At 40.0% G+C, this 16416-nt stretch overlaps 1 protein-coding gene across 2 annotated transcripts in view; it reads left to right on the top strand.

Annotated features, from left to right (window-relative positions):
* TNPO1 (transportin 1) overlaps positions 1-16416 on the top strand; it is an 86250-nt gene that overhangs the window by 24402 nt on the left and 45432 nt on the right. For both annotated transcript variants that reach the window (XM_076363113.1, XM_076363114.1), the window contains exon 4: positions 1496-1571. In XM_076363113.1, coding sequence (XP_076219228.1) covers positions 1496-1571 — 76 coding nt within the window. The remainder of the gene's footprint in view (positions 1-1495; positions 1572-16416) is intronic.

Here is a 16416-nt window from a genome sequence, read left to right as displayed (position 1 = left end):
TACTGCTCTTTCAGTTCTTTCTGCTCACTTCTGCTGCTGCTTCCTACTTGATCCATTGGAATTCACAGTTGTTAGTAACGTTCAACTGAGTGTTTTGGTGATCATGTTTCTGAAGCTTGGAGAAGAAGAAAATTTCGAAACGTGCTACCCTACTTCTTGGCTGTTCCTGAAAGAGCTCTGTCGGCTACCTTGGACAACAATCTCTGGACGTGTGGTTTTTCATTTCTAGGGGCCATGTAGAGTGTTCTGTATTATTTTCACTTGCCCTGACCATCCTCCTGTTTACATTTCATCTCCTGCGTGTTTCACAGCAAAGGAGCTTGTGGCTGTGATAAGTACACTTTACTCTCTTATTAAGTAGAAAAAGGGCAGGCTTCTCTAGCAAAGTTACTACTTGATGCAAACAGCCTAAATATCTAAAAGTGAAGTTTCTTAAGTTTGTGATTGAGACACTAGCTGTTGGTCATTGGAAGGAAATGGATCCTTTAGAACTGGAAGGTATTTACTGGGCCATCAGGTCCTAACGTACACCTATTTGGCTGAAGTTTAGCTACTTGGAATGTTTAGAGAGTTAGCTAAACAGCAAGTAAAGTAAATGCCTATGGAGCAAATAATCTTACTTCTTCTAAAAATTACTTTTTGTAAAATGTCTTGATTGTTTGGCATACTGATGATACCTAGTAGGTTTAGTAACTTAGAGGTGATACTGCACTGACTTAAAATATTATTGTTGAGCAGAATACCTGTTAGTACCAGAGTGTGAGAACAGGATACAAGGAGAATGCCAGATCACTGCTCTAGCCAAGCAGTGGCAGAATACTGGGAAAATTGAGGCAGAAGTAACGACAAATTTTAGGAAAACAGCTACATACTTTCACAGCTGTTCGGAAACATGATCATTCTTCCTGCAGTTAAGGATCGTTTTGTTGTTTTGGGGTTTTTTGGGTTTTTTATGAGACCATGGGTAAGCATGAACTTCTTGGTACAACTGTCTGTGCATTTACAATTAAACACGTTCTCATTGCTGAAAGCTCAGGCTGTGGCTAGTTAGCGTCATAAAGAAGTATATGTCTAATATTAAAATGAGTAGCTTATCAAAATCATAGCTGTTGTATTTTAATGCTGAAATGCTTTTATTTATTGTGGAGGGGAAAAAAAGATGTATTATGGGATTATGTCTCAGTGGATTCCTTAGGTTTGGCGGGCTTCTAAGTGTAAATATTGAAATCTAAAACTGTACAGAGGAAGCTTTTTTTTAGAGGCTTTACAAATATTTTTAAGTATCTATTAATTTCTGTGTCTGTCCCTGGATTTTTTTTCAGATTTCACCATAACTAAAAGCTGTTGCTTCAGTAAGAAAATTACAGAAACTGTTTTTAGATTGTTCATACTCTGTATACTGTGAGCTTATAACTCATTTAATAATCTTTGTATCCAGAAAGCTATAAACGCTGTGTGTGAAGATTCATCTTTCCTTAACAGTTTCTCTCTTCAGAAACTAGAACAACTCAATCAGTATCCAGATTTCAACAACTACCTGATTTTTGTTCTTACAAAGTTGAAATCTGAAGGTAAGTTCTTGAGACATTGGCTGTTTTATTCTACTTTTTTTTTTGCCTTTTTTTTTTAAATGTATTTTATAGCTTGAAAGAAATAGGAAGCTGATGCCTGTAGTCAGTTTGCTGGTTGGTTGAGCTCCATAGTCATGTAGAACTCATCTATGCTCTCAGGAGTCCTTGTGGAAAAAAATCTGATAACTTATTGGTGCTTGTAGTTTCAGCCTTGGAATAGATTCCAGTCTAAATGTCCTATGAAATCTTCCCAGAAATGTTGGAGCATCATACCTCAATTGGACTGCAGTGAAATTCTGGAATAACTTTGATGAATAATGACTATACACATTACAAAACATGCTGCTAAATTCAGTTATGATAATGATCTCCCTAGTAATAAGACTGTTACGTATTTTGAAGATCACATACTAGAGTTGTCTGAAGATGTTGTCTGTCAGAATCTTCATTCTGAAGTCTTAATTCCAGTAAAATGCAGTTAGAAATCAACTGGCTACTTACTTTTGTCTTACTCTTACGGAAGTTAGTACAAACTGCATATAGCATACTGTGTAGGCTCTACCAGTTGATACATTCAGACAGTTCTTTAGTAATGATCAGGATGTGTGAAAGATTGTCTTTCCAGTGTACTACAGCTACTGATTTGTGAGGTCTTTGACAATGAAAGACGTTTGTTTCAAGGTCTGTTTTAGCACCTCTGACTTATTTACATTTGTTTGTAATTAATGTATTCAATTGTTCGAGTTGTTTCCTGGGGTTTTTTGCTTAGTTCCCTGCTACCAGTACTTTTTCTGCCTTCTAGTGTTTCACCTCTGGGTTTCTGGATGCTTGCTTTTTTCACTTTGAATTAGATTTTACTTACATGTGGCCCTGTAACATTCAAAGAAACAGCAAGAACATTTATCTTAAGTTTTAACTAGTGTTCTGGTGTCAGCTTACTTCGGGAGGAAGGAAACGGAGAGGAGGAAGAAAGTATATTTTCATATTTGAAGGCTGGAGTATATCCCAATGTTTTTGTGTTCTATGTAGGAAGTCTCCTGATATCTCTAAGGCCTTGGGGGAATACCTCTGGTTTGAGAGAGCGAGCTTTCAAGACCTGAGTCAGCCAGCATATTAAGTTTTTGAGCAAGGTGCCACTGTAGATACACCATGTGCTTTATACCATTAACTGAAAAATGAAAAGTGGAGCAAGTCCAGTAGTGGGATCTGGAGTTTGTACAAAGGATGTGATGAGAATTTTGTTCCACTTTTTTTTCTCCCCAAAAAAATTTGTTTTCTAACACTGCCTTACTTGCTAATTTTCCCTTCTTCATTCTGTTTACCACTTGAGCTTGGGGTTCTAGATACTGATGTGTGTTTAGTGATATGTCAGAATCTCTTTTCCCAACAGATCTCCTTAGATTATCCAGTAGTCTTCTTTTAATCTGAACGTTTACACACATCAATCTATTTGGAATTGGATGAAGAGTAGGAGATGCTTACTGTTGCAAAATGGTTTTATAAAGCTGTTTTATCTGAAGGAAAAAAAAAATAGGATCTGGCAGGTTGAGCGGTGTCCTGGTTTCGGCTGGGATAGAGTTAATTTTCTTCCTAGTAGCTGGTGCAGTGCTGTGTTTTGGATTTAGTGTGAGAATAATGTTGATAACACACCGATGTTTTAGTTGTTGCTAAGTAGTGCTTACACTAGTCAAGGACTTTTCAGCTTCCCATGCTCTACTGACTGAGAAGGCTGGAGGTGCCCAAGAAGCTGGGAGGGGGGCACAGCCAGGACAGCTGACCCAAACTGGCCGAAGGGACATTCCATACTATGTGATGTCACGCTCAGTACATAAACTGGGGGGAGTTGGCCGGGGGGCAGTGACCGCTGCTTGGGAACTGGCTGGGCATTGGTCAGCAGGTGGTGAGCAATTGCATTGTGCATCACTTATTTTGTATATTCTTTTATCATTATTATTTTTTTTCCCCTTCCTTTTCTGTCCTTTTAAACTGTCTTTATCTCAACCCATGAATTTTACTTTTTTTTTTTCCCCCTGATTCTCTCCCTCATCCCACTGGGGAGGGGAAGAGTGAGTAAACGGCTGTGTGGTGTTTAGGCACACGCACCCCATGTGCCTGCCGGGTTAAACCACAACAAGCAAGTTGGGGAAAAGTAGCAAGTTAACTAAGAAGTAGTGTTTGGGATCAGACTGCACTGATACCTCTCATAGGTACATCAGGTCTTTTGTGAGACTGCTGAGAAGCAGCTGTTGCTTCAGAGATGCTCTTGTCCTGCATCAGTGACATTTTTAGAATCATCATCTTTTGTCCAAAGCAACTATTTTTTAACTTTGTATTTCTAGTTCAGGGAACTTGCAGAATATTGAAGGTGCCATAACTGAGTCCGGTGTTGGTGCTTTTCATAGTATTTGCCAAGTTCTAAATATCCTATTACCTTGCTTGTGTAGGACTAATGAGGAACGACAGAAGTCTGTTGGTTGGATTTGCTTTGAATCCAGCCAACAGCACTCCGCCATCCCTCATTAGTCCTGCCCAAGCAGGGTAAAGAGACTGTTAGAACAGCTATTCAGTAGCTACAATACTCTTGCATCTTCTTTTTGACCAGAAGGCGAAAATGTGATGGACTCATCAGGTAGGTAACTGTCTTCAGTACAACTGGGAAAGTATTCTTTCCTTTCGCCTCCTGAAGAGGGTTCAGACCGTTGGCAGTCTGTCCTACAGCCTTGCCAAGTTTGTTGGCTAGGGGAAAGAACTAGTGTGCTTTGCACCACAGACCAAAGCATAGATATTCATACTGTTGGAAGTTCATGCTTCTGTTATGGCCATACCGACCCAGCAGAAGGAGCCATGAAAGTTAGCTTCCAACATCACTGACAGCTTATTCAATAAAAATTAAGGTGTTTAGATAGTGCATGAGAAAAAGAGCTTGGTTTGATAGCAGGTGGGACTAACCTTTGATTCGGATTTTGTCACTGTTCAAACCACTGCTGAGAAAACTGTGCTTAAGGATACATTTAGGTGACAGTTCCCGAATGTGGGAATTCTGTAATGGTTGGTTGAAATGTGTGTTAAATACACTCATTTTACTGTAGTGGAGATTTTACCAAATGATCTTTGGCCTGAGTCTTGTGCCTCTGCAGGCAAATAACTTTGCAAGCAAACTTTTATTTGCCAGCAAATAACTTTGGTTGCAAAGCTGGCTGTTTCACTGAGGCCTGCCTCTAAGATACTGAAGTAAACCTTATGTGTAGGGAATTTGCTTTGTTTTAGCGCCAGAGGTATTACTTTCCAGTTGCAAAAAGTGTAACTTCTTTTTCCTTCCAGTCTTAGCTTCATCAGGCTTCTGTGTCTGAATGCTTGTGACTTGCTGGTTTTAGGTCTATTGTGGTACTCCTACACGTATGTGGTGGTTTTCTTGGTTTTGTTTTTAAATTCTGTGCACCTTGTTAAGCTGTCAAAGCTTGTTAAACTGGGGTCTTCCTGGAAACAGGTGTTGCCCTGCTACCATTTCATCAGTGAAAATACATGGCCTGGCTTGCAGCTATGGCATATACATGCCCTAGCTTTAAGCACTTCTTTTCTTTTTTTTTTTAACTAGTGTGCATTTCTAAAGATAGCATTGTGAATCTGGACAAACCCCAATGTTATAAATATCACAGAATATAAAAAATATCAAGGAAATAGTGTTCAGTCCTGGAAGTCAGACAGTCAGCAAGCTGATGGAATAAAATACAATCGCAAGCCATTAAAGATTGAGGTATAGGTCTCTAGAATGTACTTCTCAGGAGGCATGGTGCTCAGAGATCTTCCTTAGGTGGGTGAGATGGAGTCCAGATTAACTGAAAAATACCTGAGTGAAAGAAGCTTGTTTTTACTAATTTATTTGTAAATGAAAATATTATAGAATCATAGAATTGTTTAGGTTGGAAAAGACATTTAAGATCAACAAGTCCAACCATTAACCTAGCACTGCCAACTCACCTACTAAACCATGTCCCTAAGTACTACATCTACATGTCTTTTAAATACGTCCAGGGATGGTGACTCAACCCCTTCCCTGGGCAGCCTGTTCCAATGCTTGACAACCCTTTCGGTGAAGAAATTTTTCCTAATATCCAAACTAAACCTCCCCTGGTGCAACTTGAGGATGTTTCCTTTTGTCCTATTGCTAGTTACTTGGGAGAAGAGACGGACACCCACCTCGCTACAACCTCCTTTCAGGTAGTTGTAGAGAGCGATAAGGTCTCCCCTCAGCCTGCTTTTCTCCAGGCTAAACAACCCCAGTTCCCTCAGCCGCTCCTCATAAGACTTGTGCTCTAGACCGCTCCCTGGCTTTGTTGCTCTTCTTTGGACACACTCCAGCACCTCAATGTCCTTTTTGTAGTGAGGGGCCCAAAACTGAACACAGTATTTGAGGTGCGGCCTCACCAGTGCCGAGTACAGGGGGACGATCACTTCCCTACACCTGCTGGCCACACTATTTCTGATACAGGCCAGGATGCTTTTGGCCTTCTGGGCTACCTGGGCACACTGCCGGCTCATGTTCAGCTGGCTGTTGACCAACACCCCCAGGTCCTTTTCTGCCAGGCAGCTTTCCAGCCACTCTTCCCCAAGCCTGTAGCGCTGTATGGGGTTGTTGTGGCCGAAGTGCAGGACCCGGCACTTGGCCTTGTTGAACCTCATACACTTGGCCTCGGCCCATCGATCCAGCCTGTGCAGGTTCCTCAGATGCTCAGTTAGTGTAGCTGTTCCTTCTTGGTTTGGCAGGTATAAAACTTGGCAGATAATGTAGTGGTACTGCCCTGCCTTAGTGTTGGGGTTTGTTTTTGGTTTGGTTTTTTTTTTTTCCCCTAGTGTCCCCTGAGCTGAGTTCAGAATCCTATAGGCTTCTGTATTCTGATAATGAGTTGTTTTCTAGAGTATGTGCGTGTTGCTGCTGCTGCTTCTCGGATCACTTTCTGTATTTTATGTGTGGTTGACTGAAACAGTCCAGTGCTGCAAGGGAGTATCAGCTTTGCCTCTGTTGTTGCTTTCTTTGCTTACCTGCGGCTTCCCTTCTTTATTCCAAGTCATGCATCTAAATCCTCCTTTCCTTGTTCGCATTTTTGCTTCCGTAGTCCAAGTCTGTTTCCTTGAAGGAAAACATGAGAAAGTACTGTTCTGATTTCAGCCTCCTTGCTGTCTTGCCGAGGCCAGTTCTAGCCTCTAGTTAAGGTACATTGAGGCAGTTGTCCAAGACATCTGCAGCATGAGGCGGGTCAGAGGAAGGACCTCTAGGTATCATAATACAGAGAATTCATACTGTAAATATAAGATCTGAGTTTGTTTTGGACCTTGTTGGCCATAGTGATGGAATTCCCAAAGTTGTCTGTATCAAAGCCTTGCTTTGTTTATACCTTCTGTAAATGAATGTTTATAAGATCCCTTCCCCCCCCCCCCCCCCATCTAAAATAGACTGACAAAAATAGCATCCTCCTTAATTCATCCGTCTTGGCCTTTTGTAGGACAACTTTGTCAATTCCCTGGTGTTTTCTTCTTACTATTTTTAACCTGGAATTACACCGTGCTTTATCTCATACAGCATCCTGAATTTTGTGAATGAGAGGTGGATCTGGCTTGCACTAAATTATCAAAGGATGATATCTGTTGTCATTCACCAAGAATACTCTCTGATCTTCATAAATTCAATTTGTCAGTTAGGGAGCGTTGGGTGTGATGATTCTGTCATAATCCTGCCGCGATATTTTGTTGATGCAAGGTTTTATCAGCATACTGTGAGATGACAGGGCCTACTTGCATCAGCAAAGACTACTGTGTTGCCTTCTGGTAACATTTCTCCGTTCAACTCTAAGGAGAAACTAAATTGAGACTTTGTAATCTCTGCAGACTATTCCTACTATGTTTCTGCATGTATCCATTCTTTGACTGTGATCTTCACACCTCTGAGCAAAAAAAGGGAAGCTGTCTTTATATGGGGTCAGAATTAATGTGGCATTCTACTTGGCCTAATATGGCCTTCATGTTGGTGGATGTTTTATATAAAAAAAATTGGAATAACAGAAGTGGTGTCAAAGCTTACCACTTCTTAGGTAAGATTTGATATACTGGTCTGGAGAACAAGTCTGGGTCTGGAGAACAAGTTTTATGAGGAGCGGCTGAGGGAACTGGGGTTGTTTAGCCTGGAGAAGAGGAGGCTGAGGGGAGACCTTATTGCGCTCTACAACTACCTGAAAGGAGGTTGTAGCGAGGTGGGTGTCGGTCTCTTCTCCCAAGTAACTAGCGACAGGACGAGAGGAAATGGCCTCAAGTTGCGCCAGGGGAGGTTTAGACTGGACATGAGGAGAAATTTCTTTACTGAACGAGTGGTTAAACATTGGAAGGCTGCCCAGGGAAGTGGTTGAGTCACCATCCCTGGAGGTATTTAAAAGACGTGTAGATGAGGCACTTAGGGACATGGTTTAGTGGGCATGGTGGTGTTGGGTCGATGGTTGGACTCGATGATCTTAGAGGTCTTTTCCAACCTTAATGATTCTATGATTCTATACCTAATGCCTCTCTATGTGGTGAAAAAAGAACAGAACTACTGATATGATTGTCCATCCTTATTCCCAAAACACACATGTCCTTTCTCCAATCTACCTTTTATCCTTCTTAGAGAAGAGACAGAGGACATGGTTAGTTTGTGCACAGTTTCTGTAAAGTTTTGCATTTGTCTCCCTCTCCCCTGTCTGCTGGGCTTTTGGCAGGACCTAGGCTAATGTGAAAATATTGAGAGAAATGCATGGTGGTCCTGGTAGCTTTCTGCAGGCCCGTATAGCCATAGTTATCTATCGTGTTGCAGCTATACAAAGCCTTTGTTCTGATCTCGGATTGTGTTTTAGTGACTGACTCTTCACACCATCTTAATATGGGAACTCTAGTCTTTGGTCTCAACAGAGTGTTATCTCAGTGGATTGATCATGGCTTGGTGTAATGCTGTTGCAGTCAAGGATCAGAATCCTTGAGAAGAACTTTTAGTCTGACAGTGAATGAGCTGGGACTGAGAACACTGTTTTAGTACTGCCTCTGTCATAGGCTTTAAGGATGGTCTTTTAAGTTTATTTCCAAAATGGTTTGGATTTTTTAAACCAATTGAAGATAGAGCAGTGTCTCTGCAACTCTTGATCTTGTTTGTATGATGACTTAGTCATTCAGAGTACCTCATTTTGACATGGAACATTACCATGGTGGAAGGTCCTGTCCCCATTCCCCACCCCCCAAGTTTTTGTTTCAGTAGAAGTCTGCACATATGGTAGTTTATTTTCTGGTAATCATGACACTAATAATTCACCTGGCTCTGCAAGAAAAATTTGAAATGGCATTTTATAAACTATTACTGGGATCCAAAGTGGTCTTGTGGGTTTAATGTGAATGTTTTCTGATGAGTGTTGGAATTTAAACTTGACCTGGAGAACAGTTTTCATGAATCCATTCCATTATGAACTTTCCTGGCACGTTGGTGTTGAAAGATCTTTGAAGGTGAGCAAGAAAAAGACCATTGTGTAAGGTCAGGTGTTAATTTGCTAGCTACCAGTTTCAGTAAGGTATCTTTCTGATGAGCAGGATTAATCCAGAAAAGTGGTTCAGTACCTTTAAATGTGTAATTAAAAAAAAAAATGCCCCCCTCCCCCCAGCCCAATACCATCGTCCTGCATGATGTCATTATTACATATACTAAAACAACTGCCAAGGAGTGAATCCGATTGTATTACAATTTAGATTAATGTATCCTTACAGTTTAAAATGCTGCATAACATATGTAGTGTCCTACTTAAACAACAGTAAAACATTTTTTCTCTTAAGTTCAGATACATGAAGAATTACGAAAAGAAATTAAGCCTGACTGAGTTTTAGTAATCAATGCATAAAGTAATTGAAGTGCATAAATATCTTAAGGAAAACCAAGTTATGAGGTAATGAATTTTGTCAGATCACTAAAAATTCCATGGTTTTCCCTGTATGCTGGTTAATTCTTTCCTTCCATGCTTCTGTAGGGATATTGTAGTGCAGATTTAAGGAAAAGGCTTCTCCTACGTAGTTGTATGGCATACATACCACATGTGAGAAGTGGCGGATTGTATTTTTTTTTCTTTTAAGTCTTGAAAGAAACTTTTAAGTTATCCAGTGGATTACAGTATGTGATTCAATGCTTCAGGAATGCTTTCCTGGAGCTCCTTATTCTGAGCATCCAGAATCAGAGTGTGGGATCTCCATTATTATCTCTTTCCCTATCTCTGAAGCCCATACAAGGAAAGCATTGAAAAAGAACTAGTAAAATAACAAGTTTCTTGGTCATAGAGAAAATTCCCAAAGAGCTATCGGGCATGAATCTTCCCCCAACATACACAATGGTCTTTGAGTAGTTACCTTAGAATAGTCTGGGGCTGCTACCTGGGAATTTGCACGTCTAGACAGGAGGCTAACACACTCCAGAAGATGCCTAGGAGAATTCCTGGGGACCTACAGGGTATGGACCTTCCCCCAACAGACACAATGCTCTTCAAGTAGATACCTTGAGTCTGGGGCTGCTACCTGGGAATTCATCTGTCTCCAGAGGAGACCAACGCACTCCTGGAGATGCCTGGGAGAATTCCCAGGACCTACAGGGAATGGACCTGCAACCAACATCAACAAAACTCCTTGGGAAGTTAACTTGTAGGGGTCTAAGGCTTCTATCTGAGAATTCACTTGTCTCCAGAGGAGACCAACACACTCCTGGAGATGCCTGTTTCCAGGCTCCTGCAAGGAAGCCACCCGAGGAGTCTTGTGTATGTTGGAGGCAGGTCCATGCTCTGTACCTTGCTGGGAGTCCTCCCAGGCAGCTTTGGAGTATTTTGGCCTGTTGACTAGCTTAGTGCCTTCACGTACTTAATCGCAGTGGTTTAGGTTCTTCAAAAGTGCTGTTCACTGTAAGCATTTTGGGTGCGAGTCTTGGAATATATTTTTCTCTCAAGTAGCTTGTGGAGAGAAAGGACAGAAGTTTTCAGGCTTTCCCTTGATTCTTAAGGTTTTGTTTGCTATGCCTTTTTCTGAAGTTCAGGTAGTCTTGGGTAAGGTCTGTTTTGGCCTCACAATAAATGTGACTTTTATGGGGGTAAGTTGGGAGGTATTTAGCCAGCTATTTGAAGCCTTTCCTTAGTGTGTCTTATAAGCTGAATGTAGTCTGCTGCAAGGAGTATTTCTTTGTATGCTTTTTTTTAAGTCAGACTCTCCTACTCAGTGTTGCTTGGTTGTTTCTCATGTCAAATCTAAGTGTACGCAAAATGCTGGCATCCCTATGTAGTGGTTTCCTACAGAAAGGTGTGTTGCTGGTGTGATTTCTAAAGGCACTTCCGTCCACCAAGCAGTACTTGATTCAGTGAAGTTCTGAGGTGCATCCTACCTGAAAAAATGGTGCCTCCTACTCATGAGACTACACACTGGTGTCTGATTTAGGCTGTGATGGCTCCTAGGAAGCAACATCACCACCTCTTTCTAGATTTTCAGGAAGCAGGCTTGCTGTGAGGCGTTAGGATGATATAACAATTTCAGTGTGTTTGTTATCTGCAGTGGTGAGGCAGGTGCAATTGGTTAGCTGACCACTTTCATGAAGCCAAATCTAGCCTTATAAACGAATGCCCATTACCACTTCTCAGGTGCAAGTAAAAATGCCTTTCCTTTAATGCCAAAAGGAATTATAACCCAGAAAAAACCCAAATACTTTTCAATACCACCAATAGTAGTACCCACAGTGTTTCTGGCCAGCTCCAGAATTGAGTATTTTTACTGAAAGCAATCCAAAGATCCCTATAAAAGCACATCTTGATCCCACAGTCTGATGCTAATATCAATAACTGGCTAAGCATTACTACTGCTTTTCCAAAGCATTTTAAACTCCTTTCTTTTCCTTCTATAATGACATAATTCTCACTCTTCAGAATCACATGAAGACTTCTCATCTGTGCTTTCTGCTTTCAAAAGGTATTCAGGAGCAACAGTGCCATGACAGGGTTGTAAAGTACTAATAATGACTGTAGTCTGTGTTCAGCTCAGTATAGGCAGCTTGTAACAGCTTAGCCCTGCAGCACTGGACTGGGCAACACCATTCCTTCCTAATGAGGTTGCCTGCTTCATCTGAAGTGGCACACATTGGCTGTTCAAGCAAGTACAGATTCAACAGTAAAAATTTTTATTTTGGTATCTCCAAGGAAAAAGCATTTACATAACTTCAAGTGATGGAGGTTCTTCTCTGAATCGGAAGATATACTACTGATCAGCGGTAATTCTGACTGGCAAGCTTTAAGTCTCAGGAGCTTTAAGCATTCCAAAATGGCAAGCACTCATAGTTTCCCCTCATTTTCCTCCCTCCCCAAAGAAAGGAGGCTGATGAAGTCGTAGGTAGAAACTGAAAACTAAAGAAACTGAAGATGGATTTCAAATGACGTGGAAGAGGAAGAGCCCCATGGTCACAACTCAAAGCTTCTTAGATATATAGTCTCATTTTCAGTGGTACTCTAAGTAGCAGAGGATCATTCCCTTTGTTCCTAGTAAGAACTCTTGTGTAGCCAAATACAAGTTTCTAAAATAATAAAAGATGAAGTTGTATAAAGGTGTATTGAATTAAAAGCAGGTCCATGCTCTCTATTTTATTATTGTAGCTAGATGCACAGCTGCTTAGGAAGAACACCTCCACTAGTGCCAAAACTCTATTCTGCCATTCACCAGAGTGCAACCTAATATTGCTAATTGAAAATCTGGTTACAGCATCCAGAAAAGTTAGCCAGAACGAAAAAAAAAATAGGAAACACACTGCATACAGGCTTAGGAATAAAAATGAGAAGGTTTTGTCTTGAATTAATTGGGCATTATAGGGGAAGAAGCCTTACTGGCCAGGAAGGATATCAGTTAGAGAAACAAAGTAGTCCGGCTTTATGACAAGGCCTATACATGTGTGCCACCACACAACTTTCTGTTAAGCTATACCTATAGGATATAGACAGAAGAAGTAGTCGAAACTTCCAATGCACAGCACCCTATACAACACCAGTGTTGGTGAGTGTCCTGTATTTTGTGCTTAACTTAACAGTCTGAACAGTATTCTGAATTATTCAATTTGGTAACACAACCTCATTTTACTCATCTAATTAATCCTGTGTTCTAACAGCTATTCGTATGACAGATTGTTACATGTTTTAATATATAACATTCACCTTTGATATATTCAGAGAGTGACAAAACTTCTGTTCATCTGACCAAGTAATTTCTTCAGATAGATTAATGACTCTAAATCCTAATTCATTCGCTGCCAAATGCTGCCTAAGCAACTTCCATTGGGAAGCTCATAATTTCCTTTTCCTATACGCTTGACTTAGTGCTAAGGTACTTGTTGTCCACCCCTTCCCTCAACATATAAACACCAAAGAGAGATGACATTACTTTTTAGATGTTCTCAAACTGCAATAATATCCTGTGTTCATTACATAGTTTGGGATTTCATAATGAATCATTCTCTCATCACATTGAATCTCCATTTCTTATTAAGGATTATTCTGCTCTTGATAGAATTCTAGCAGATTTAACTGCAGGATCAGAAGGTGATACATAAAATGGCATTTGAGAGGAAAAGTGCTGAGACAACCAGTTTGTGGGGGTACGATAGAGAAGGTGAAAGTAGGAGTGAAACTGGAGGATTAGTTCTTTAAACTTGTTGTGTTTTTGCAAGCCTGTAGACATGTACAAATTCTGGCATTCTGATTGACCTGTGGTCATCATTAGTTAGAATGCAGAAACTTCCATAACTGACCAGAAAGCTAATTGTAGGTCAGCAGTTCAACACCCTTCTCATATTGTCCACAGCTCAGTTTTATTTCCAACAGTCTTCAGAAGCATAGCTGTTGCTACTTATTATTCAATAAATATGCAACACTCGGCGTCAGCAGAACGCTTCCAGCTTTGTTTTAGTGTCTTACAGACATACCTAAACTTAGGCAGTTGTGTCAAATTCTTGACTCACATGAGTCAATTGAGCACTGATTAATTTGAAACTAGCCACTACATTTCAAGGTCATTTATGTATTCAGATGCACTGAATGTTTTGAAACATCCTCAGTCCTGCTTCTGACATAACAGTAAACCATACCAATTTAAGCCAAAAGTGTTATACTTAAGGTTACTTAAAAGTCCAGCATCAAAAAAAAGTAGGATCTTTTTCTGCTAGGAAGCTCATGAAGGTGTCTCTGTACTGTATTCTTATACATCAGGACAGAAGAAATTATTCGTCTTCTGTTTCCCATATAACACTGCTCTGGTGGGATCCTTGTTTTTTTATTTAAGAGACAACCAATCTCTCATTAATGGATCAGAAATCTTCATGTGCAACAGTGACACTAGTCATGATTTTTATCACATTTTGTATTTGTACATATTAAATCCGTATCACTAGTTAAAACACACAGAATGACAGCTTATTTCTGAAAAAGGCTTAACAGCTTTGAGACTGAAATTGACAGACAGGGCAGTTTTGCTTTAGAAAAAGTCTCACCCTAACATTTAGGGTTGTGAACATCACAAGAGTAATAGGGAAAAATATAGCCATGCTCATAATCATTATATCACAGTCTGTGAATGGATAAACGCTACCCTCATCTCAGTCACTCAGTTCTTTCAGCAATCTAGGAAGTTGTGTTCTAAGGAAGAGAGGACGAAAACTCACAGTGAAACAAATGCTCACCAGGACTTGCAGGTGAGCTACAAAAACCTCATTGCTTTCACATATGCACCCTATGCATACAATATGTCATACAAACCCTTGTTAGAGGACATATGGCTGTTTGAGGACACACTCTAGTTCTTAAAAGCACTGCAGTAGCCCTAAAATAATTGATATCTGTGTAATGTGGGTATGTGTCCATTTGCTCTGTCTGTAAACCATTAAAACCTGGAACTAGTATTAGAGTCTTGCAACAGAATTGAAAATTTACTGAGAACCAAATGATGATTATGTGGTATGGTTTTATTATAAAGTGAGGCAATGTGAGGGGAATCTTCCACTGATGAACTGATTTGGCACCAAAGGTGATATCAAATGCCAGAGGTCTGCTTCGCTTTCCTTCTTTTTCTTGTACTGTATGTTCTTGTCAACTCTATAGTTCCAGGTTGACTGAGATAAAAGGAGGCAGGACTGTGATCTTTCTTGGTGGCTGAAGCATATGGCTGACAGAACTTATCACAGAATCTGTGAAGACTAAAGAGTGTCTTACTCAGCTCTTAGGCAATCTGCCTGTAATCTTGGTGTTACAGCAAGAAGTCCATCCAGACCTACGTTACTGTCTTCTGACAGTGTAGCTGTTAAGTTTCTGAACACCCTGGGTTCCATAAATATCCTTGTGCAGTCATATCAGAAATTTTTTTCTCAAATTAAGATTTTGGCTATGCTGTGGTTTGGTTGTTTGGGTTTTTTTTAAATGCCTGAGTATCAGATTCTGTGCTGCTTCTCTAGCTCAAGTGATTGGTGTTTGTTTAGCACTAAGTCCATCTTTGTGATTTCTGCTTGTCACCTCTCAGTATAGTGATAATTGGTTTTGCTTTTTGTTGTTAATCTTCTTTTTCTTGCTTCATGAATTCTTTTTAATTTGTCAGAGATGCAACTTTCACTGTGAATCCCTTGGAATCTTTGTTGCAGGTCTGTGGGATAAACACTTACTATGAAGTAGTCTTTCTGTTATCTTGGCTAAAGGAATGGATTTAAGATGTTTCATGCTGCTGCATACCATAGGATAGTTCATGAAGAAAAAAATGGTGCTGAGTTTTCACCTTAATATGACCTTGATTTTTATCTAAACCAGCTGGCTAATCTGCCTATTTCTAACACAAGGAACTTAATAGTATCTATCTCTGCTTGGTTAAACTGAAGCTGTTGCCTTGTCCCTTTTGTAATTGTAGCCAGGCATTCTAAAGGATTAATGTTTTTCCTTAATGCACTGTTTAATATTTTCATGCTAGAGTTTATACTAATAGTGGCTAACTTACCATATTCTAATCAGACTCGGTTGGTACTCAGACTTCTTTCACCCCAAGAAGATACTGCTGCCTGATACAGAATGAATATTGTATTCTGTGTCTAACTGTGGCTGCTGACGATGATGGTTTATTGTGGCTTGCAAGGGTTTTAGATCATGTGGAAATTAAAGGCAGACTCCTTTGGCTTCCGTTCTCACCACGCACAACTTTAAATCTTAATAATCATACATGGAGGACTGGATTTCTTGAAGATGTGTGTACCTATCAATGGATTACAGTCATGTAAAGCAATTGGAGTTTGACATGCTATATTGGTGTAAGAGTTGATGCGGAGATTTTACTTTTAATTTAAGGAGTATTTCAGGCAAACCTAAAATATATTTTTATATTGTTTAGAAGTTGGTGGGTATTTAAAACCTATGGTGTAGGTAAAGTTACAGAATTGTTTCAAATATGTATGCATAGGATGGCTTCCTAGTTTATAAAGTTACTGAATTCTGTGTAAAGGATATGTTTGTTTGTAAATCAATACATTTGTAGTTATGGAGCATGAAAAATAATGCTTCTTTAGGAGAACTGAAATATGAACATAAAAACAAGATTGAAAAGTACGGCAGTCTGGTTTTGGCACTCAAAATCAGTTGATTAAAATGAATTTTAATTTCTGATCAGCCAAACAAAACCCCCTCTTCTGAAAAGTGCTGTTTCTGTTCTAACTAGCACAGGTCACAATAGACAGTGTCTTTAATGTCCGATAGTCAGACATTGCGGGTGTATTGAGAGTCTTGGTGTTGTGATGCAGTAACTTTAG

Source organism: Aptenodytes patagonicus, chromosome Z (assembly GCF_965638725.1).
Source record: "Aptenodytes patagonicus chromosome Z, bAptPat1.pri.cur, whole genome shotgun sequence".
Taxonomy (NCBI): domain Eukaryota; kingdom Metazoa; phylum Chordata; class Aves; order Sphenisciformes; family Spheniscidae; genus Aptenodytes; species Aptenodytes patagonicus.
Note: the sequence above shows the minus strand (reverse complement) of the source record. Positions and strands in the feature narration are given on the sequence as shown.